This window comes from Pelodiscus sinensis, chromosome 2 (assembly GCF_049634645.1).
Source record: "Pelodiscus sinensis isolate JC-2024 chromosome 2, ASM4963464v1, whole genome shotgun sequence".
NCBI classification, from domain to species: domain Eukaryota; kingdom Metazoa; phylum Chordata; order Testudines; family Trionychidae; genus Pelodiscus; species Pelodiscus sinensis.
In genome coordinates this window covers 87,665,240-87,687,499 of record NC_134712.1, presented here as the reverse complement: position 1 = coordinate 87,687,499, position 22,260 = coordinate 87,665,240, and the positions used below count along the sequence as shown (strand labels likewise).

The 22,260-nt window shown below is 44.4% G+C and overlaps 1 protein-coding gene across 4 annotated transcripts; it reads right to left on the bottom strand.

Moving 5' to 3' along the window:
• Positions 1-771: 771 nt before the first annotated feature.
• SEH1L (SEH1 like nucleoporin) lies at positions 772-21,373 on the bottom strand. 4 transcript variants are annotated; one of them, XM_075921014.1, is made up of 9 exons: positions 21,105-21,372; positions 15,511-15,561; positions 13,358-13,504; positions 11,374-11,585; positions 8,786-8,884; positions 7,297-7,437; positions 5,777-5,934; positions 4,698-4,848; positions 772-1,512 (listed from the first exon to the last, which is right to left on the bottom strand). In XM_075921014.1, exons 1-9 carry the CDS (start codon positions 21,213-21,215, stop codon positions 1,320-1,322), a joined length of 1,263 nt encoding a protein of 420 aa, XP_075777129.1. In that variant the 5' UTR covers positions 21,216-21,372; the 3' UTR covers positions 772-1,319. The 4 variants fall into 4 exon arrangements, with proteins under 4 accessions (XP_075777129.1, XP_075777132.1, XP_075777130.1 ...); XM_075921017.1 differs by lacking the exon at positions 772-1,512 and adding an exon at positions 1,901-3,104 and having other exon boundaries at positions 21,105-21,365; XM_075921015.1 differs by lacking the exon at positions 772-1,512 and adding an exon at positions 3,202-4,260 and having other exon boundaries at positions 21,105-21,373.
• Between the last annotated feature and the right edge of the window lie 887 nt (positions 21,374-22,260).

Genomic DNA, 22,260 nt, shown 5'->3' with positions numbered 1-22,260 from the left:
TTTGAGTGCGGCAGAAAGAAATTGCAATCCAAATCTTTAATAAAGCTATATTATGTTACAAGAAGTTAAAATGGGCTAGATTGTAGGCTTAAAGATTATATGTTAATGATTTCTTGGCAATTGGGTTTGGGCCATTTTTGGTACCGCAACATACAAAGATCTAACTTTTTTTCCCTGCTTTTTTGGTGTTTAAATCTTAGCTATCAGGCATGTCAAAGCCAGACTTCCCCATATTTGCTTGTCAACACAAGGGTATCTCTAATGTGCCTTGCACTTCATCTGACAAGGAATCCAGGCATGTAATCTTTTAAGATATGTTATGTAAAGTGCTTATTACTGACTTTGTCAAATCAGTGATCTCTATTTAAAAATGTTCTCCCTTCTCTACTTTTCATGCAAAAATCCCATTGATAAGATTTCATATAAAACCTCAATTTCTAATTTAAAAAAAAAACAGGGAAAAAAGCCTCTCTTACGTTCAGATCTTTATGCATCGTAAGCCAGTAAAAGATTCAGAAAATACTTGTGGTGGTCCTAATAGTAATCACAATCAGCAAGCTCTTCTAGGTCTTACATACTAACAGCCACATTTTGTTTTAGTATTTAAAAAGATACATTATACTAAATGCAGAGTTTTAAAATGTCTACAGAAAACATTGTTTAATTTGCCCACATCTACCCCATTGCAAGTGGGTGTGATAGATTGGATATTTGCATCCAGAAGCCTCTTGTCATAATAGTATTCCTTTGATGAAAAAAGGAGCCAACTAATCAACTTTTTAAAATAAGTTTAATTAACCTAATTATAAAATTTAAATAGTTTATTTTATGCAACAACGTGGAAAAGTCTAACAAATGATGAATCATACAAAAAATTCAACTTCTGCTGTAGTAAACAGGAATATTTTCATTTATTTTAGATGTCAATTCCAATTACTCTTTAGAACTCTCGAACAATTCCTTGAAAGCATGTTTAATTGTGATGACATTTATTGACGTGATATGCTCTATAACAAACTCAAGACAACAAGAAACCAAATACAAAAAACCCAATTACCAGATAGGCACTTTGAAATCAGCTATTCTATATATAGCTCACTGTTAACACTGCTTGCTTATATGTAGTCACAGTTCATCAAAGGCTACTGAAGAATAGAGCTAATATTCCTTTGATGCATAAGCATTAGGATCCAAATCATGCAAGAAAGCTGATTTTTGAAAATCTTAGGAGGAAAAGTGAAAAATGAAAGCAGCCAAAAACTGAAGCATTTACAACCATCTGAATAAGGCCCTTTAGTATTTATTTTAAATATGTATGTTTAAATCCCTTCATTCTCAGGTAAAAGGTTAAGAGGCTGAGAGATATATCGTCTGCTTGGACGAGGATACTGGAGGTTGGCAGTGTCAGCATCGCAAGAGCGCTCTATCAGAGGAGGAGGAGGAGGTAGGAGCTGGGCATAACTGGACCATCTTGATCCAGCCCGTGGGGAATCCAGAGGGGGAAAGAAATACCTGAAACAAACAATGAAGACAGGAACAAAAACACCAGAACAAAAAAAACAAAAACAAAAACAAAAAAAAAAGAGAAAAGTAGTAAATACTAGGAAAACCAAAGGGGAGAAAGACATGCTGGAAAAACAAAGCTTTAGTATATCCATGCCAAAACCAATGAAACATAACAGCAGAAATTAGGGTTCTAATTAAAAACAAGATTGAACAAGTCTTGAAACTGTTTTTGAAAGGAAAACGTATACTCTTGTCCACTGAAAGCCTCACAAAGAATACTGTAAATACATTCTTAATATGCATTTTACAAAGAAATGTTACTTTGTAAATCAAAATGATCTTGTAGCAGTCATCAGAATCATTGATGCACACTGCCTCCTAGAATTCATGCAACTTATTAACAGCTTTTAATAATGCTTCATTTGCAACACCAGGCAGACATTAAATATTATGCAAGTACATATGCTGCATTGCATCCAATCCAGATGAATTTTACTGCAATTTACTAGACCATATGTAAAAACATCAGATTGTTTTTACAATACTTAGATATAACAATATACATTTACAAAGAATGAGTCTTTTCAATTAAATACAATCTTGTTATGTATTTACATACTTCTGCAGAAACCTCAGAACAAGCTAAAGTTTTCTGATAACCACAATGCTCAGAAAATGCCATGTCATTCTTATTTAACTTATTATGATTTACCCGTAATATTTATGTATTTTAATATAACTATTAGAGTATCTGTAGACATTACCTATCTTGTTTTTTTGTTCTGAGAATATTTACAGAATGGAGTGGACAAATAATACAATCCTGGGACAATACACAGTTAAAGATGTATGTTGATCTGAATTTAGGTGATTACTGTACACTTCAGAATGTTGTGCTGATGCAATCAATTATTCTATGGAATCACACTATAGGAACATACTAGCATATATTTTAAAAAGTATTTTAGTGAGCATGAAGCATGACAGTACTTACAAAATATTTCTTTGAAGTAGTTTGAATTTATAAATGAAGCAACACCACACTAAGTTAAACTATTATCTGTACAGTTGTCAAATCACACTGTAATCTGATTTCTTTAAGACTAACATTGCAGTATATTAAGAAGTAATCACAAAGCTGTAATGTTTAAGAATCAATTATATATTTTAACACTACAAACAAAAATTACTCAAAACAATCTTAATTAACTCACTTTAATAATCATTATGCAGTCTTCTTCCTCCTCCCAACCCAGCTAAGGACAACAATCCTTTTAAACCATATACACTAATCCCTTAGATTCATGAGCTTTCCTGGGTGGAAAATCATTTTTGATGGCAATTTGTCTCAACAAGAACCCTTTCCAATTATCCCTCTTTCAGAAGTTTCAACAGCGAGTAGTACAAAAACAGTATACAGTGTAATTTTAAAGAGGCATTTTGAATTGCGTTTAGTAGTTATCAGCCTGCTGGTGTCTTGGGAGAGCTCAAACGGCGTTGGGGAGGGGAAAAAGGAGTTGTCTTTCCATTCCTGTGTGCATGCAACAAGCAGCAAAACAGCAAAGTTACTCCAGTTAGGTTGATATCAGCTCTGTTTTCTGTTAAAAAGGACATAATACAAACGGAGAAGGGAAAATGCATCACAAATCTAGACACAGGTGGTTATAAACACAATAAGAACACAGCACTACTGAGTGAGTTTTCTAGTCATTTATTTTCATGTTTCAATCATTCCAAAACTATTTTTATAACTAACCCAGAGTATGGAAAGCCTAAGTGATGTACTTACTCTGATAAAAGTTCATTTTCAAAAGATTGCAATATTATAGTTTAACTATCCTTTGCTGTGTAAATGTACAATGTATTGTCAGGGCGTAGTCTAAAAGCAAACTAATGGTGGTCCAATCTAATTTGGTCAATAGTCAATATATTGCTTTGCTTTTATTCAACTTAAAAATCACGAAATCATGTTCTAAGTATGATTTTTACACTTTCAACCCAATATAGTCACAAAGCAAAGATGATAAATACTTTTGCACATAATACGGCTCTATCATAAAGGACAGGGCCCAGTATAGTCAGAGATTCCATGGCTGTAGACTTCAAAGTGGAATTCACCCTCCTGCAGAATTATGAACAAGAATTGAACATTTCTCTTTTTTTAAGTATGTTTCTAGTCCTTAGAATTGTGGAGATAACCTTGGAAACATATCAAGGAAACATACACCAATGCAGTAGTGGCTGCCTGAGTCTGCCGAGAGCCTGAAACAACAAGCGCTAAAGTTGTAAACTGTCCCATCCGAGTCAGGGCCCTGTGGAGTCTACAATTCCACAGCTGCAGTTAATAGCATTTTTGCAAGATGATATCAAGTTCAACACTTTTGCTGCAACCAGCTGATTTTTGTCTTCCTGTCCTCCTGGGATTTGGTCTGCAGCTGCCTCTTGGCTCTCTAGCCTTCCCCACAAGGGAAAGTTAATTATATTATAGTGCATGATCCCTGCACTCTTCCACTGAGGGCCAAAGCTGGAGTTCAGCTTACAGCCAAGAGAAGGAGGAGCCAGGAGCATAGGCTGGCCAGCTGGACTGCCAGGATAGCAGAGCAACAGCTGACACTTGAGAAATCTGGGAGATAACCCGCTGAAGCAGGCTACAAGCTTCCCCCTTCCCTAGTACACAGAAGGAAAGGAGCTTCTGAGCTGGGCCTCCTGGACAACATCGCGGGAGCCAAGGCTTGGATTGTGGAGCCAGGCCACCTGGAGAGCATAGGAAAGATACCCATCCTCAAAAATAATCACTGAATTTTATGTGAATGAATATTTTGAACTATGAACCAAAGGTGCATTTGCATAAGAATGGAAATGAAAGATATTTCACAGTAATAGTACAAAATCATGTTGCCACAGAATTTGGAAATTTCTGCTGTGGAATTTGGTCCCATTGCGCTGCAGAATACACAGAGCCCTGAAAAAGAATATCTGCTATACATTGGAATCTATGATTGCGTTACAGATGCAAAATTAATCACTTTTCTAAATCTTAGTGTAACGGGAAAAAAATCACTTGTGCCATACAAAAATTGTACCACACAAACATAAGAGAAACAACCAAAATGAGAGGGAACAGAGTGGAGTAGGTTCACAGAAATTAAGTGTATTCAGAAATACTAAGGTCTACGTAAAAGTTAGCCTACCTGCCAGCAGCTGATCCATTTAATGAATTCTGTAGGCTTGTATTGGCTGAACCTATGGAAGTATTAAACATTCCCTGCTGAGAACCACCATTGACTGGACTCCCATTACCTTTCAATATACCAGTGCACTTCCAGTTATCCATGTAGTTAGCTGCAAAGATATAAGAAGTAACTTTTTATTTCCGACCCTAAGATCCCTAAGAGCATTTGATAGGGTTACAACATTTTGGGCAGATTGTCAGCTTGTGTAATACTGTGAAGCACCCATGAACTCAAAGGAGCTATGTCAATTTTAGGACCACTTCAGATCTAGCTCTTGAAATGTCTGACATTCTCTTCCCATCCACCACTTTGTCTGATATTTAAGTTCTTGTGAAAGGTATCTATACAGACCAGAGTCCTTAAATCTCTCTCTCAAATCTACATTATTGGGTCCGCCAACTGACAGACCGAATGGAAGTCCGTGAATGATGGAAATGATTAATTTTTCCTGTCACTTTGAATACATCTATTTTTTGCAATTTCCACTTTATTAAGCTTAAAAATGTCAATGTACAATAAATCTGAAATATACAAGTGACAAAGTTTACCTTTCCAATAAATTATTACATACAAAAATGTTAATACTCATAACATTACAAAGTACTAGCTGGGCACATTGAAGATTAAGTATCTGTACTGTTCAAGATCTAGAGAAAGTAGATTTTTCACTGTTCTGCCACCGACGGAAGACAGCAACAGAAATGGTAACTTTCGTATTTTAGAGTTTTGCATACATCTAATATTTACTCCTCACTGCAGCAGACAAGTTCATAAGATAAAAGGGCACAATGACTTCTACTACTTTATCTGAAAAATTTACAAGACAAGTTCTGTTGGCTCTTACTGTGCTCTGAATCAAAGCCTGTAAGATTCTTTTTCTTTTTACATGTATTTCAAAAACACTTACAGTCCACAAACTAATTCAAAGGAATATGCATTCCAGGAAATAAATCAATTTCCCCATAACTACAGGTCAATCTTTAATCTTTCAGCATTTGACAAAGCAATCTAAAATGCGTGCCCCACAGAACTCTTACCTTTCCACAACCTAACACAGCCATCATCACCAGATGATGCAAGCACTGTGCCTGTAATGTTCCAGCTCACTCGCCAGACTTGGGAATTGTGATTATCAAACTGAGCCACTATCTGAATTTCAAATTTTGTTAGGCCTCCAGAAGATGTCAATTCTTTCCTGTTTAGAAAAAAAAATGAGTAAAAATTCTGCATATACTTGTATTGTAAGATAAATGTTCCTAATACTGAACAAGAAAATAAAAAGTATCAGCTATGTTTGCCAAGAAGGTATGAAACAATATTTTCCTCAGACAAGTACTGAGACATGTAAAAGAAAATTTTGTTGTGGTAGTTTATTGGTTGTATATAACATAGAATCACAGAGCTGGAAGAGACCTCAGAAGGTCATCAAGTCCAGCCCCGTGCTCTAGGCAGGACCAATCCCAACTAAATCAACCCGGCCAGGGTTTTGTCAAACCGAGACTTAAACACCTCTAGGGATGGAGACTCCATTACTTCCCTAGGTAACCCATTCCAGTACTTCACTACCCTCCTAGTGAAATAGTTTTTCCTAAGAACCAACCTGGACCTCTCCCACCACAACTTGAGACCACTACTCCTTGTTCTGCCATCTGTCACTACTGAGAACAGCCTCTCTCCGTCGTCTTTGGAACCTCCCTTCAGGAAGTTGAAGGCTGCTATCAAATCCCCCCTCACTCTTCGCTTCTGCAGACTAAACAGACCCAACTCCCTCAGCCTCTCCTCATAAGTCATATGCTCCAGCCCCCTAATAATTTTGGTTGCCCTCCACTGGACCCTCTCCAATGCATCCACATCCTTTTTGTAGTGGGGGCCCAGAACTGGACACAATACTCCAGATGTGGCTTCACCAGAGCCGAATAAAGGGGAATAATGAAATCTCTGGATCTGCTGGCAATGCTCCTCTCAATGCAACCTAATATGCCATTTGCCTTCTTGGCTACAAAGGCACACTGTTGACTCATATCCAGCTTCTCATCCACTGTAACCCCCAGGTCGTTTTCTGCAGAACTACTACTTAACTGGTTGGTCCCCAGCTTGTAACTATGCTTGGGATTCTTCCGTCCCAAGTGCAGGACTCTGCACTTGTCCTTGTTGAACCTCATCAGATTTCTTGTGGCCCAATCCTCCAATGCGTCTAAGTCACTCTGTACCCTATCTCTGCCCTCAAGTGTATCTACCTCTCCCCCTAGCTTAGTGTCATCCGCTAAGAGCAGTTCTTTCTGGATAGGCTTAAATTACTGATGTTTTCTTCCATCACCAAAGCATATCAGCACAAGACTATGTCCCTGCCCCCCCCCCACCCCCCCATATCTATATAAAATGCTTTTCCTGATGGATGACAATGTTCCTGCTGGGTGACAGAATGATGTCATCATCTTGTCAACCTCAATAGGTTCTCTCAGTGAAGCGAAAGCGGTCGGGGGGAGGTAGGTGAGTGTAGCAAGCAGAGGGCACAGTCCCCCAGTATGCTTTTATGTTAAGAATCTCAAAAGCTCACCTCACAGGTTTCAGTGTGAAAATTCGTACATCTTTGGTAGCTACAGCTAAAATATGAAAAGATCTTCCCAAGTTCGGAGCAAATGCAATATCATGTACAGGATCAGTGACTGTCATAAGAGTTTCTGCTTTTGCATACTTCCTGAAGAGCAACAGACAGGTTATTCATTTCATGAATGCTGACATCATAGCCAGTGATGCAAACAACATGGAGATAACAGAGGGAAGTATTGTACAGAGAAGGGACCAGTAATCAAATTAAAAACAAGTATTAATAGTTATAAATTAGAAATCATCATCATCTGTGTTCAACAATTAACTTCTGACTGCCTCATTTGTTGTGCGAGTACCATTATACTAGGACCCAAGTCTGCTTTATTAGAAAAAACTACATTTGCTCTACTGTCATTTCAGACAAAATCTGGTCCAGAACAAGGTATGAATCCTGCCTCATGCACTATTCAGGACCCTCTTGAATGAGGCAGAAATTCTAATATATGTGATCTCAAAATTAAATAGTTTTATCATAAAATTAAGGCTTCACATTAGCATCCACACATTTTCTTACTGGTGTGCCTAATTTAACAAATCTAATGCTTTCCTAATAGTCTTTAAAGAATGTTGATTATTCAAAGGACTTTCTACCATCAGCTGAAAATATTTTACATTTTAAAAACATTTTTAAAAGGTAGTGATGTAACACTCATTGTTCATATTAGCATTTAAAAACAAGAATTCAAGCACTGGACTATTTAAATCTTGGCCCTAATCTTGCCAAGAGTTATATATCTGCTTAACTTTAAGTGCATTAAGTAAATCTGTGCACGACTGGAGCCTCAGATCTCTCTATGAAAATTCTTTGTGACACTCCTGGGGTTTGTGTGTTTGGAATGACAGCACTAGTCATGGTCCATGATCATGATGTGTAACATCAGCCAACATTCTGAAATGATTCTTCTACCCATTCCAGGATACAGGAACATATGCATTAGCTACAAAGATGCAGTATTTTGTTACTCAAAAGTGTATTTTCTACTTCTATGCATTCACAAGAATAAAAACTATTTAACTACCACACTGTTATAAACCAGCAAACAGCCATTCTAAACCCATCACATCAGATTTGTAACCTCAGAGTTACAAATGCCCCAGGAGTAGAGATTGTAACTCAAATATTTGCAACTCTAAACAAAACGAAAACGTTATGACGGTTCAAGTTTATAATTGAACATTAACTTAATACAGCTTTGAAACTCAACTATGTAAAACAAAATGCAGAAAACGCATTTTTCTTAGTAATTTCCATGTCACAATACTGTACTTTATTTGCTTGGGGGGGGAGGGGGGGAGAGAAAGCGTCCTCTGCTGCTACTTGCTTGTATATTTCTGGGTCCAAATGAGGTGTGTGGTTAACTGGGGTCCAAATGAGGCGTGTGGTTAACTGATCAGTTCATACATATGAAACTGTAGTAGTTTATTCCTTAAGTTACCTGGTGTTTTCATTGTATTCATAAATCTGAACCTTAGCCAGTATATTTGGACTGTTGTCATCGCTTCCTACAGCTATCATCGGAGAATGAGCTCGAGAGCTACAAGTGAAAAATAAATACCATTACATTTACAAAGTACTATTGTGCACAGCACAATTTATTTAAGTACTACAGACAAAAACATTTTTTTTAAGTTTGTTAGACTGCGAAGTCAAGCATTCAAAAGTTTACAACTAACAGATTTTCAATTCCCTGTGCAATTAGAATTCTGTCCCCTAGAACGTCCATCTTCCTCACTGAATGAGGCAAGGTCCCTGTGGAAAAAGAAGCATAGAACTGACGACTATCATTTAATGCATACTAGGGATGTGAACGACTAGCCAACAATACAATAAGCAAATGCATATCAGATAGTCGACACACTAGTTTTATAGTCCCTTCCCCTCCACTCATTGCTGCCTCTATCAGAAAGCAGCAGCAGGGGAAGGAGGATGCTTCAAAGCAGTAGTTCCACGTGAAGCCCAGGACTAGACCCTGTGCTCTGTGCAGTGCTGCTGCTTTGAAATGCCACATACAGCCCAGGGCCAGCTGGGGATTCCTTCACTGACCCTGAGCTCCATGTGGCGCTGCCACTTTGAAATGCTGCGGGAAGCAAAGGGCCAGCAGGAGAATCCCCAGCTGGCCTGGGCTGCTCAAAGGCAGAGGTGCCCTTATCAGCTACTCGACTAGTCAATGCAAATTACATCAACTATTCGATTAGACAATTAATCTAAATTTAACATCCCTAAAGCATATACACATGGAGCTAGAATTAGAATTGTAATTATAAACTGACCATGTCCTAACTTGTGTTTGTCTTTTGCAAATTAAATAATTTTAATTACTTAATTTGGTACATAATTTCATAGGGGTTTTTGAATTTGTTTTTAAATAAATTAAAAGGTAAAATAAACTGTTTGTAACTTTAACAACTTGCACATCACAATCAATCAGGAGTGTTTAAACCTGAATCTTCAGAACAGAAACACAGATTACCACTATGTAAGCTATACAGCTAAGTACATTAGTCTCCTGGAGCCAGCTATTTTCCCAAAAGGAGGAGTGGATTGCCAGAGCTAGGGGTGAAAAAAAAAAATCAAAAGCAGTGTAGTCCTGTTTGGCTCCCGCAATCCTTATGATTGGCATTGGAGCAACTCTTGCCCCATGTATCCCCACACCCCAAAGAGACTGGTGTCATGAGCTGGGTCTAGAGCAGGGGTGGGTAAGATGCAGCCCAAGGCTGCCTCACCAGAACCCTTAGGCACAGAGCAGTTCATTCTGCTTTAAACAGCTGGCAGCGCTCTGATCTGGACACTGGAGAAGGAGACGGAGGCTTCACACACTGACTCTGCCCCTCCCAGCAAAATCTTTCAGCTCCCATTGGCCAGCTTCCAGACAATAGGAGCTGAGAAATTTTGCTGGGGGCAGAGGCAGGGAGCAACGCCTTCTCCCTCCCCACACCCAGAGCAGAGCCACATGGAGCAGCAACCAGCCCTTATGACCAGCTCTGGACTGCAGCCAACAGGCAGAGAGCCTGCCTCAGGTTCCTATGAGCCACCTAGGTAAGTGTCTTCCATCCAGAGCCTGCTTCTGGCACTCCACCCTCATTTCTCTTTGCCAACTACCTCCCCAGGACACCACCCAAACTCTCTGCACCCTCTCATCCCACTTCCAGTAAGTCTCACATCCCTCCCCCAGGTCAGAATCCTCTCCTGAAACCATATCCCCTCCCAAATCCTGCACACCAAGACCCTGTCCTAGATCACAACCCCTTCACCCAAACTCCCTCTCAGACCCAACTCCACCTCCTGCACTCCAGTCTCCTACCCCAAGCTCCCTTCTTGGTAGCTTAGTAAGGACCTTCTTGTCTCTCACTCCATCTCTCCTAAGGTGGGATCAAGGAGTTCTTGTCCCATCACAAGTCACATGCAGCTAATGCGCTCCTAGAGCCATGTAGGATTTATTGAATAAGCCTACACCGCCTCTCTTAAGGCCCTCTTCCTTCCCCAAAGGCTGCTTTGCAAGGTCACTGGAATTTCCTGTTCGGCACGTGTTACTGCTTTAGTAGTGACATCAGCCTGGCCTCATAATGTTCAGTGATTTGGGCAGACTTAGCATGTTTTCCTGAGGAACAGAAGTGAGCAAAAGGAAATGGCAGTATTTAACACTATATATCTCAGACAAATCTGAATGGCGTTTCATGAAACTCAAGATATTTCTATAGCCCAAAGAGCTTCCTCCAGTTAAATATCAAAGGCCTGCTGAAAAGAACACAAGAGACCTTCTCAAAGAAAGGGCTCAATAGTCCTTAATAATAAAGCTTTAGACAAGCTTAATGTAGAGATGCCTCCCCCCCATCATTTCTTCTCAAACTCTCACAATTTAATTGAGCCAAACTATATCAAAGTCTTTCGTATTTATGTTTTCCTCTAGACCTGACAAAAATCTTTTGGATTTTACTGAATGAATAAGTTTTAGATAAACTAATCTTTGGACTTTTCCTTCCTTCATTCTTTACACCTATCTAAATGATGCTATATAAAACTTACCTTGATGGATTCCAAGAAATGCAACTGCAGCTTAGTTTACATGAGATTTCATGCTGCAATGACCACTGACTGAGATTCATAACATCTGGAGCTTCATATATCCTCACTACTCCATCTGCTGAACAGGTTGCCAACATAAGACCCATATGTTTGGGAGCAAACTTCACATCTGTAACAGATGTCCTACTATCTACAAGAGTGGTCCTTTTCACCTGAAAATAAATGCAGTAATCATTAAATAACTGATGGATGGTTACAGGCATTTGTTCTTTAGTCACCAGTTTATGATGCAGATATGTGACCATATAAATTGCTACATACTAGTGCCCCAGGTTCTAGAGCTGTGGTGTCCACCACACTAACCACATGTTGCTATTTGGCTGGTAAAGTGTGGCTAGTTGGCTTGAACTATGTGGCTATTTGGCCGGTTGAGTGTGGCTAGTTAGCTATAGCAGTAGCCACTATAGTACAGTAAAACTCCATTGGTCCGGCATCTGACGGTCTGGCACTCCTGATGGTCCGGCACCAAACACATCAAAGTCAGGTTCCAAACCTGCTTTCAGGTGCCAAAAGCTGTAAGTATCACCTGGGTAGAAGTTAACTCTAGGGATGTTAGCTATCTAGGTTAATTGAATAGTCAAATAACCACCTGAATTCTTAGCCATTAGTCCACTATTCTTTAGTCCCCAGGGGCAGGGCCAGCAGCCAGTGCAATCCAGCCCTATGCCCAGGGAGCTTCCTACCACCCCGCACTGCTGCCTCTCTATCAGAGGCTGAAGTGCAGGGTTCCAGACAGGGGCTGGTCTGCAAGGGAGACAGTTTAAAAACTAACGCCCCTCACAGACAGGCTGCCTGAGTCCCTGCACTGCTGCCTCTGATACAGTCAGCAGCACAGAGCAGCAGCAGTCCCAAAGTAGCCTCTGTCCATGGCCAGCACCAACACCACCGTGGACAGAGGCTGTTTTGCAGTGGCACTCCCTACCCGTGAGAGGCCCCAGCCCCTTGCAGGTAAGGGTTGCTGCTGGAGCAGCCTCTGCCCAGAGCAGGTCCAGGCTCACTGCAGATAGAGGCTGCTCCATGGCAGCCTCCTCCCCCTCCCCACTGCTGCCTCTGGTAGAGGCAGCATGGGGAGGGAGGGAATGCAAGTAATCGACTAGATTAACTGATAAGCATAAGCTTGTTTGTTAATAGACTAGTCCACTATTTGTTCACATCCCTAGTCAACTCTTCAAATTTCCACCCATCCATCATATTTAGAGTAATTAAATATTTTCAGTGCAAAAATCTTGGCATGTTAAAATCTGGTAGCAGCAAAAAAGGAGCTGAATATCAAAACAAAGGGTACCAGACTTATTGTTATAGGCTGTATATTGTTTGTGAGGTAGGTGGTAGCTGTCCTACATAAGTAAGGAATTCCAGCTGCATAGGAAGGGTCTAATGTGCTACACAGAATTCATCAATTTTAAGGTAAGCATTTTTTCCTTTGTGGATATTTTAACAGAGGGGACAGCAAAAAAAAATATGTAATATAAAATCGGTTACATATTTAAAACTGCAGGTCTCACTCTATAATGAAGTTAAGAAAAAGGACACAGCTTGATGTTAGGAGACACTTGACATCTATTTGTCTATTTGATGAAAACCAAGCCATTCATTTAAAATTAGCATAGATAAAGTACAATCATAAGTTAACAAGCGCTATTATCAAATAAATGACTATTTTAACAGAAAAGCTCCATGGAAAAGGACACTCTCTCCAGTTCTATTTGGGAGTAGAAAATAGATTGAAGAAAAGAGAACTTCCGCCAGATTACAATAACTTGCAGTTTGGAACAATTTCAGATTTAGCCAAGTTCAATCCTCTGTTTAACTCTGGAGTTTTTGCAGCTGAAATCTTAATGCTGAACCATTAATAGGAGATAGCATAAAGAACAGGAGAATCTAAGTATGTGTGTGTCAAAACTAACAATATTTCAAGTCTCACCCAGTGACTCTGCCCTCGAAGTTTATCATTCGACTCTCCTACTATTTCTTCCCACACTACAGCAGTTCTGTCAAAAGAGCAGGAAGCCAGAACCTGTCCAAACTCAGGATGAGCCCATGTCACACGCCACACAGACCCACTGTGTGTCTGGAAGATAAAAAAAACAAACAGTCTGCTAAATATGTACTTAATTTGTAATCATGGGAAATGTAAAGTTAATATCTTGCTTTTAAGTAACGTCAAGTTTTCAAGGGAAATAAAGGATTACAGATGTAAAAGTTAAAAGTAACAAATCTAAAAGGCTTTTAGAATACTTCTTGAAGTATATTACTTACTGAAAGCCATGCTCAAAATTCCATAATCACTGCTAAGAACAACTACTGTAAGTTAACCGATAAAGTACTTGGATTTTTCTTGCAAGTTTAAAAATCACTACAATATACCCCTAAATTTGGAGAAGTGGTTAAAAAGCTAAACAATATGTTTTGACACACAAATTAGAACTATAATTTAAACTGCTGCCACCACCTCTGACTTCCTGGACATATTCCTCCGAAGTCCATACTGACCACAGCTTGTCTTCCTTCCTGCCTGCTACTCATTTGTAAAGTCTCTTGGACTGCCTACTTTCCTTCTTAGAAGGAAAGGACTACACAAGCTTCACCTGAGCTTCCAACTTTAGCATGCAGAAATCTTGTAATTCTAATTCCAATTATACAAACTACAGTAAACTTAAAAGTTGACCACCTCAGTTCTCTCGTGTAATTTAGGGATGCAAGTCACTACTCAACTAGTCGCTTGCCCCTTGCCACCTCTGTATCAGAGGGAGCAAGGGGGGAGAGAGGGGAGCAGGAGCCAGTGCTGGGGGAAGCTGGCTTAAAATCCCATTCCTCCCAGCACCATCTCTGCAGGAGGCAGGGGAGGCAGAGGCACAGCGGAGGTAATGGCACAAGCCGGGATAGAACAGTCCCAGCTTGAGCCAGGTCCCAGACACTGCATCTCCGCCAGGCTCTTACTACATTTAAAAGTCAGAGCCTCAGTGAACCACTACTTGAGTGGTCGATGAAAATGCCATCATCAACTTGATTAGCTTCCTAAGCACTATTAACAGGGCTCGCCAAGCAATGGCGAGCCTTGCTTGCCAGCCGCGCTGCACAGCCCCACCAGCTTAAAATCGAGTCGCCACGAGTGAGTAGATTGAATCATTTGTCAAGCCCTGACTATTAACATCCCTAGTGCCACTCTGATCTTTTTTTGCAAATCAGATGTGAATACAAATGTATCTTTGCAGGGACTCTATTTTTAACAGCTGAAAAAATAACTTTTCACCACTTCCATTTTCATGTCCCATCATGAGACTAGGGATGTCAACATATACTGTACACGGTTAACTGATAAGCCTGGGTTTATAAGCATGGTTACACGCACTCCCTCTGCTAGCTCTGTATGCCGTGGAGCCATCCAACCAGCTACCAGTGCGCCAATTGCACCCCTTCCCCTGGCACATGCCAGCTCCCACAGAGCCACCTTCCCCCCGCTGCCTCCCACAGAGAAGCAACACAGGGGCAGGCAGAAGCTGGTGCTCCTAGCAAGCTGGCTTTAAAGCAGCACAAGCACCGGCTTCTGAGGAGCCACCTTTCCCCTCCATGTTACAGCAGTAATGGAGGAAGGGGAGGCAGAAGCCCGTACACATGGGAAGCCTGCTTTCAAGCATGTAAATGGGTAATCTCTAAAATATTCAGTGGTTACATACTGTACACAAATACATGTATTTTAACATCCCTAAATGAGACTAGAAAATAGTCCCAGCGATACATTACAAAGTCTGTGCAACAATAACAAAAATTGTCCATTGTATCTTGTCTGTTCTGGCTGCTGAAATTGCTGTACATTTACTAAACAGATCAGTAAATGTAATGAAGTCTAGAGTACACAACCTCATTAAGCCTCTGCTTACATTTTAAGTGGTCTGAGACTGATGGACTTTTAGAAGTTAGAATAACTGGATTTGCAGACTAGTAAAAAGAAAATCGGGAAGTTTCTACTGTACAAAACTGTATAAGCCAGCAAATACTTGAGTAAAATGATTTACTAAATAAATACTGGGAAGTCCCTAGCATAACCATACTTAATTATACTTAAGTAATGCTTACCTTCCAGCTGGCAGTACAATGCCAATCCCCATTTTCAGTTTTGTCCCAAACCTATAAAGAAATAAAAATGCAATCATATACTTTACTACCTTCAAGAAAGGAAGGAAAATAAAGCTTATGAAACAATCCTTGCATACAGAGACACAATCCACATATAACATGTAGAATCTTTCCCCTCTGAAGACCCTACCCATTCCTGCATACCTTTGCATCTACAATGAAGCAGTTGCAGGACTGAGGTGTGAAATCGACCACAGGGTCAGCTGGGGACTACCCAGTTGCAAAATATGAGCCTATTTTCTTTTATAAAGTAACTTAAAGGGAGTAGGATGTGTCCCTTATATCGTAATCTCAGAACAGCATGAGAACTCCAAAACCTCTTAGTTTCACATTAAGGATGTTAACTAACGAGTGATTTACTAGTCGAGTAGTTGATGGAATTTCCATTGACTACTCAGCTAGTGGATAGGCACTTCCTCATTCCTCCTTTGAAATGTACAGTATGCCACACGGAGCCCGGGGTCACCTCCATGCAGCGCTGCCGCTTCAAAACACCGAGGCTGCGTTTCAAAGGGGCAGCGCTGCACAGAGCCCAGGATCAGCTGTGTGGCGCTACCCCTTTGAAATGCCGCCCCAGTGTTTCCAAGTGGTAGTACCGCACAGAGCCCAGAAACAGGCTCCGTGCAACACTACCACTTTTAAGTACCCTCTCTCCCCCCTCCATTTGCTGCCTCTATCTGATACAAGCAGTGCGGGGCGGGGGGGGGACGGAACCGACTAGTAGACTCGACTATCTGATAAGCATTTGCTTATCGGATAGTCACCTAGTCTTTAACATCCTTATTTCACATAGGAATGTAAGCAAGTAGTCGAGTACTCAACTACTTGCTTCTGCCCCGATACAGAAGCAACAAAGGGGGAAAATACAGCAGCTATTGCTGGGGGGAGCCGGCTTAAAAGTCAGACCTCCCCCCCAGCCCTGTCTCCGCGGTGCAGCCTTCCCCCCTCTGCTGCTGTCTCTATCAGAGGCAGAAACCGGGGGAGGGTGAAAGGGGGATGTTAGGGGAGGTTCCTGGCTTGCGTTGAGTTTGTGAGCTACCCTGGCTGCAGCTCTGCAGTTTAAATGTAGTAAGAGCCTCACAGCTCTTACTACATTTAAACTGCAGAGCTGCAGCCAGGGTAGCTCACAAACTCAGCGCAAGCCAGGAACCTCCCCTAACAGCCTCACAGCTCTTACTACACTTAAAATGCAGAGCCACAGTGGTCCAGCTCTGACTGGTCCAGGAGCTACCTCCACTGCAGCTCAAGCGTATTAGGAGCCGGGCTGTTCACGCATACCTGGCTCCAACTAAATTTAAACTGCAGAGCTGCAAAGGGTTAACTCCCGGACTGGCACCGAGTGGGGACAGAGCACCTCCCCTTATCAACTAATCATGTCGTCAATCCAAATTGTATGAACTATATGATTAGTCAATTACTCAACTTTTAGCATCCTTAGTTTCACAGTCTGTTGTGTTCTCACCCCATTGATACTCAAGGTAAAAGTCAATAACTAAAAAGTGAAATTATGACTGCCTACATGTGTACCAACTATAAAGGTTACTCCTGCAAAGCTACTTTGTGGAGGGGAAAAAATCCATAATGTTCCATTGTGTCCAAGCAATAAGATAACTGTGCAATTGGAAACAAAACTTTTGTATCGTAAAATCACAACATTCCCACTACAGTGGCTGAAAATTGTAGCTTAACACTGTTGATGTGAATAATTTTTCAATTCTTAAGCAGTGATGTTTGTAAACAATATTTATATACACTAGGGGGCTGTGGCCTCCCCCCCCCCCCCCGCTCGCTATGCTCACCAACCCCCTCCCGCCTCTCCAGAGCACCAGGCAGGCCACGTGGCTCCTGCCCCCTGGAGCACTGGGGAGGGAGGAAGGACCCCCGGCAGCTGAGTGGGGGAGGGCTGACGGGACACAGAGTGACGTGCTGACATCCCTCTGTAGTCCCACAGGAAACATTTTTTATATATAGAGAGAGATTATAAACCTACCTAGTCCAGCAAGTTTTAATAAATAATTTTAATACGAAATTGTAACTGATGCCCCCTCCTTTGTAGGCTACTGTGAAATAATAAAAAGAACATGAAGCTGAAGGTTGAATTCCTTACTTCCAGCTCCTCTGACTTAAGTATGATCTCAGACATATCACAACCTCTTTGCCTCAGTTGCCCCCCAGACAAAAATGTGAGATAATCCTTATCCACCTTTACCATGTTGTCAAATAAGATCTGGAGGTCATTACTGGTTAGTTCAGAGGAATAAGTACACTGAATCTGGAATTTATTCCTGGCCCCCTCTCTCATTCACCATTTTATCTTACGTAAATCATGTTGCCACTCACCCTGATTATAACCAGTTTAGAGCACAACCATGTTACAAACCAGTGGTCCCCAACCTTTTGGGGCTGCCGAGTGCCCGGGGCAGGGCCACTCTAAAACCGGGGACGGGGCCACCCATATGCCACGTGCCCAGTGCTGGCGCCACCCGTGAGCCGCACTCTTGGGGCTGGCGCCGCTCCTGTGCCGCACGCCCAGGGGTGGGGCTGACCATATACCACACATCCGGGGCCGGCGCCACTCCTGTGCCGTGCGCCCAGGGGCAGAGATGCCAATACGCTGCGCACCCAGGGGCTGGCACTGCCCATGCACCTGGGGGTGGGATCGGCCCCAATCACTGGGTGGGCGCACAGAAATGGCCCAGCAGGCGCCATGGCACCAGCGAGCACCGCATTGGGGACCACTGTTACAAACCATTTCCTAGATTTACACTCTATTTATAGAGCAGACAGACTTATAGAAGCACTGGGAGGCATTATACATATAAATCTTTTCAAGGTTCTCTGATAAAAAGGTACTTTTTAAAATGCAAAGTAGGGATATACAATCCCATTTAATTAGTTAACTGGTTAGACATTAAGTTTGACAGATTAACTGATTAAACGGGTGTGGGTGGGGGCTGTTCCAGGCCGCTAGGCTCCCATGGGCTGGGATCTGGCAGCCTCGTGCAAGGAGATGGGACAGAAGATGGGGTGGGGGAGAAAAGATGAGACTGCTGGCTCCCAGCTCGAGTCGAACTGCTGGCTGGCAGCACCCTCTTCCCCCACAAGCCTGCCCACTGACAGCACACAGGGCTAGGAGCTGGCAGCGCTTCCCCCACGAACCTGCCAACTCACAGCCCACAACCCTGGGTGGGCTGGGAGCCAGTAGCCATCCTGCTGCCATTCTCTCCCGCTTGCCCCCACCCGCCACCCTGGCCACACACACCAGCCCTTCAGGCAGCTCCCTGACACCCATTAAGGCAAGAGTGGAGAACTTCAGGCCTGAGGACCACATGCGGCCCTCGGCTTGACTGGATCTAGGCCCCCCCCCCCCCCCCCCCGCTCAGCGCCACCCCCCATCATTGGGAGCTGATGCTGGTGCTCCAGCCCCCCTCCTCCACCCCTGCTACCTCACTGCAGGGCTGGAGCACACAAAATCTATTAGGCTAGGCCCCTCTAGGCTCTGGTGTGTGAGGGGAACATAAGGAGTATCTTTCTCCTTCTCAGTCAGGGGCCACATCAGTGTGGGGTTTTTTTTGTGTCCTCCCCAATTGTGTGCAGCCCCCCTCTCCCTGACTGATTTTTCTGTGGTTCAGTGACCCCAGACCCAAAAAAGGTTCCCCACCCCCACATTAAGGAATGCTTACCAGGTAACCATTTGCATCTCTAATGCAAAGTTACATTATAGAGTTCAGGCAACGAACACTGGAACTAAAGCTCTATTTTGAAGCATACTTCCCCCCCCCCCCTTTAACAGTCACCCATAACCTTCCCAAGCACATTACCTTCACGGATAATTTTTACAAACTTGTTCTCAGACCATAGTTGTTTAAGTTTGAGATAAATTAATCCAGTTATTTTTGAGTAAAAGGAAAGCTACAAAAACATGACTTCAAGACTTTGACCAGCCTTTAATTAGCTTCATATAACTTAAAAGCAGCCAATACTATATATTCCCAATTTGCCATGATTTTAATACTCACTGAGGGAGGAAACAGCGAATTAAATATTAAAGTACAAATGTTAGGTATCGTGTAATTGAATAGCCATGTAACCACATGAAATCTTAGTGGTTACAGGACTATTCGAGAGTCCCCAGGGGTCTATTTGGAAAACCATGGGAGGGTGGGCGGGCGAAGCCAATACACTCCCAGCCACATTCTCGGGGAAGCTCCTGCCTCCTCATGCTGCTGCCTCTATGTCAGAGGCAGCAGCAAGGAGCAGCTGCAGCCCCTGTCCCCAAAGGAGCAGAGCTCCCCATGGACAGAGGCTGTTCCATGGGATGCAGAGCAGTCTGTCTGTGGGGAACTCAAGACCCCCAGCAGACAGAAATGGCTCTCTCAGAACACCCTCTGTCCACAGCAGATCCAGGCTTACCGCAGACTGCAGCTGCTCTGTGTGATATGGAGCCGCCTCTATCTGCAGAGAGTTCGGCCACTGAAGACAGAGGCTGCTTCGTGTCAGCTTCCTCTGCCTCCCCCACCCCTGCTGCCTCTAGTGGCTGGGGGTGGGGGAGGAGAGGGCACCAGGGAGCTAGTGCTGGATGGAACCAGCTTTAAGCCAGCTCTCCGCAGCACCAGCTCCTGCCTGCCTCCCCTCCACTGCCACTGTAGGAGGCACACGGGGGGAGGTGGGGGGGGGGGACAAGTCTGCAGGAGCCAATATGCATGGGGAGCCTGCTTGAAAGCTCCCCATGTGTACTAGCTCCCACCTGCCCCTTCCCCCCATACTACTGCCTCTATCAGAGAAGGCAATGTGGGTGCTGGGCAGGCAGATCTGGTGGTCACGGGGAGCTGACTTAAGAGGCATCGGGAGGAAATAGGTGTAGTCGACAATTTTAACCACTAAACCCAGGATAATTGATTACCATTCACTTGTCTACACTGTGACATCCCTATATGAAAAGAGTATTTTTAAATATGTGCAAATTACATAATCCAACTCTGATCCTCCTGCCAGGTAACACTCCAGCGTCTCCGGTAAGGTGCTCCAGCACGACGTTTCTTTTGCCCGCAGTCTCTCACCCTTGCTCCCTGCAGGGCTTTGAACAGGACGGCGGGCTCGCTAGCCAGCAGGCCGCCGACACACGTGGCAGGGGGGAAAGGCTGGCTGGCTGCCGCCCCTGCCCCGCGGCGCTGAGGGGGCTGCCAGGAAACGCGCAACACGCGCACGCTGGGGGCACTTGCTGCCCAGGGAGGCCAGAGCGAGGCTCGGCGAGCAGGCCCGGCCCAAGGCGGCGGCGATCTCCTCGCCGCACCGGGGGACGCGCGGCGGCCCAGTCGCGGTGGCTCCTCGGCGCCCCAGCCGGGGGCCCGGGAGACATTCCCGCCGCCTGGGCCTGGCGCGCGGCTCGGCTGGACGCGCGGGTCACCCCGCCCCGGCGAGCCCAGGCTGGCGCGGGACATCGCAGCCCCGCCCGCCCTCCCCGGGCCCTCCCCGGCAGCGAGCGGCTGGGCAGGCGCGTCCCGGCGGGGAAGGGGCCGCCCAGCCCCGCGCACCTTGACGCTCTGGTCGCTGGAGCAGGTCGCCATGCGCCGCCCGTGGAAGTCGAAGGAGACATCGTGGATGAGGTCGCGGTGATCGGCCGCGATGCTGCGCGCCACGAACATCCCCCGGCCGGGCCGCGCCTCGCTCCCCCGCCGCCGCCGCCGCCCGGGACAGAGCCCGCCCGCCTGCCCGCCCGGCGTTCCAGGAGAGCGGGCGGCGCGTGCGTGCCAGCGGCGCTTCCCTCGCGCTCCGCCAGGGGGCGAGCCCAGGCGTCACGCGCCGCGCGGGGGTGGCTGCGGCCGCGAGCGCTGGAGACTCTGAAGGGAGCGCCAAGTGGCCCCGCCTCCTGCTGCGCGGCTCTTCTCGGGGCTGATGCGCCGCCTCCAGCCCAAGCGACCTTCCAAAGGGTCTCGTAGGGCCATGGAACTGGAAGGGACCTTTAGAGACCATCTAGTCCAGCCCCGCCCGCATGGCAGGACAAAGCACTGTCTAGGTCTCGGAGCTGCAGGGGAGAGCCCAGTTAGTCTGTTACAGAAAAAACAACAAGAAATGATCTGGTAGCATAGGCATGTGTGCGCAGCACATTGCATTAGGGTGTGCGCCCAGGGAATTCTGTTTCTTTTAAAGGCGAACATTTATTGAAGACTCAATCATAAAGGACATTATTTTTATTCATCAAACAAACTAAAGAAACTAAACAACTAAACTTAATTTTTTTAAAATGGGTGCAGCGGGGCTGGCCGGGGAAGATCGGGAGGAGGAACCAGCCAGCAGGAGGTAGAGCTGGGGGCGGGGGTTGGGTACAGAGGGCCTGGTCCGGAGAGATCAGAAGAAGAGGGGAGAACTGGCCATTGGAAGCAGGGCTGGCGGCGGGTGCAACGGGGCTGGCAGGGGAAGATTGGGAGGAGAAGTGAGGGAGAACCAATTGGCCAGCCAGGAGGGAGCAGGGCGGGGGGAGGAACATATCAGCGGGTGGGGAGCAGGACTGACCCAGGAAGTGCAGATCCCAGGGCGCTCCTGCCCCCTGCACAGTCCAGGTGAAGCACGAGTCAGTCCGGCTGTGGCTCCACCACGCGCTTGACCAGCGCGCAGGAACGCAGACCGGGCTGCCCCTCCTCCTCACATGCAACCAGGCTCCCAGCACCGATCGCGCCCCGCCTCCCAGCC

Bases quoted from the DNA above. Each gene is read 5' to 3' on its own strand.
- SEH1L (XM_075921014.1), bottom strand. From the start codon at position 21,215: ATGTTCGTGGCGCGCAGCATCGCGGCCGATCACCGCGACCTCATCCAC. The intron at 8,885-11,373 runs GTAAGTTTTATA...TTTCACTTGTAG, and splicing joins ATTTCTTGGAATCCATCAAG to CTCTCGAGCTCATTCTCCGA. The intron at 7,438-8,785 runs GTAACTTAAGGA...GTTGCTCTTCAG, and splicing joins GAATACAATGAAAACACCAG to GAAGTATGCAAAAGCAGAAA.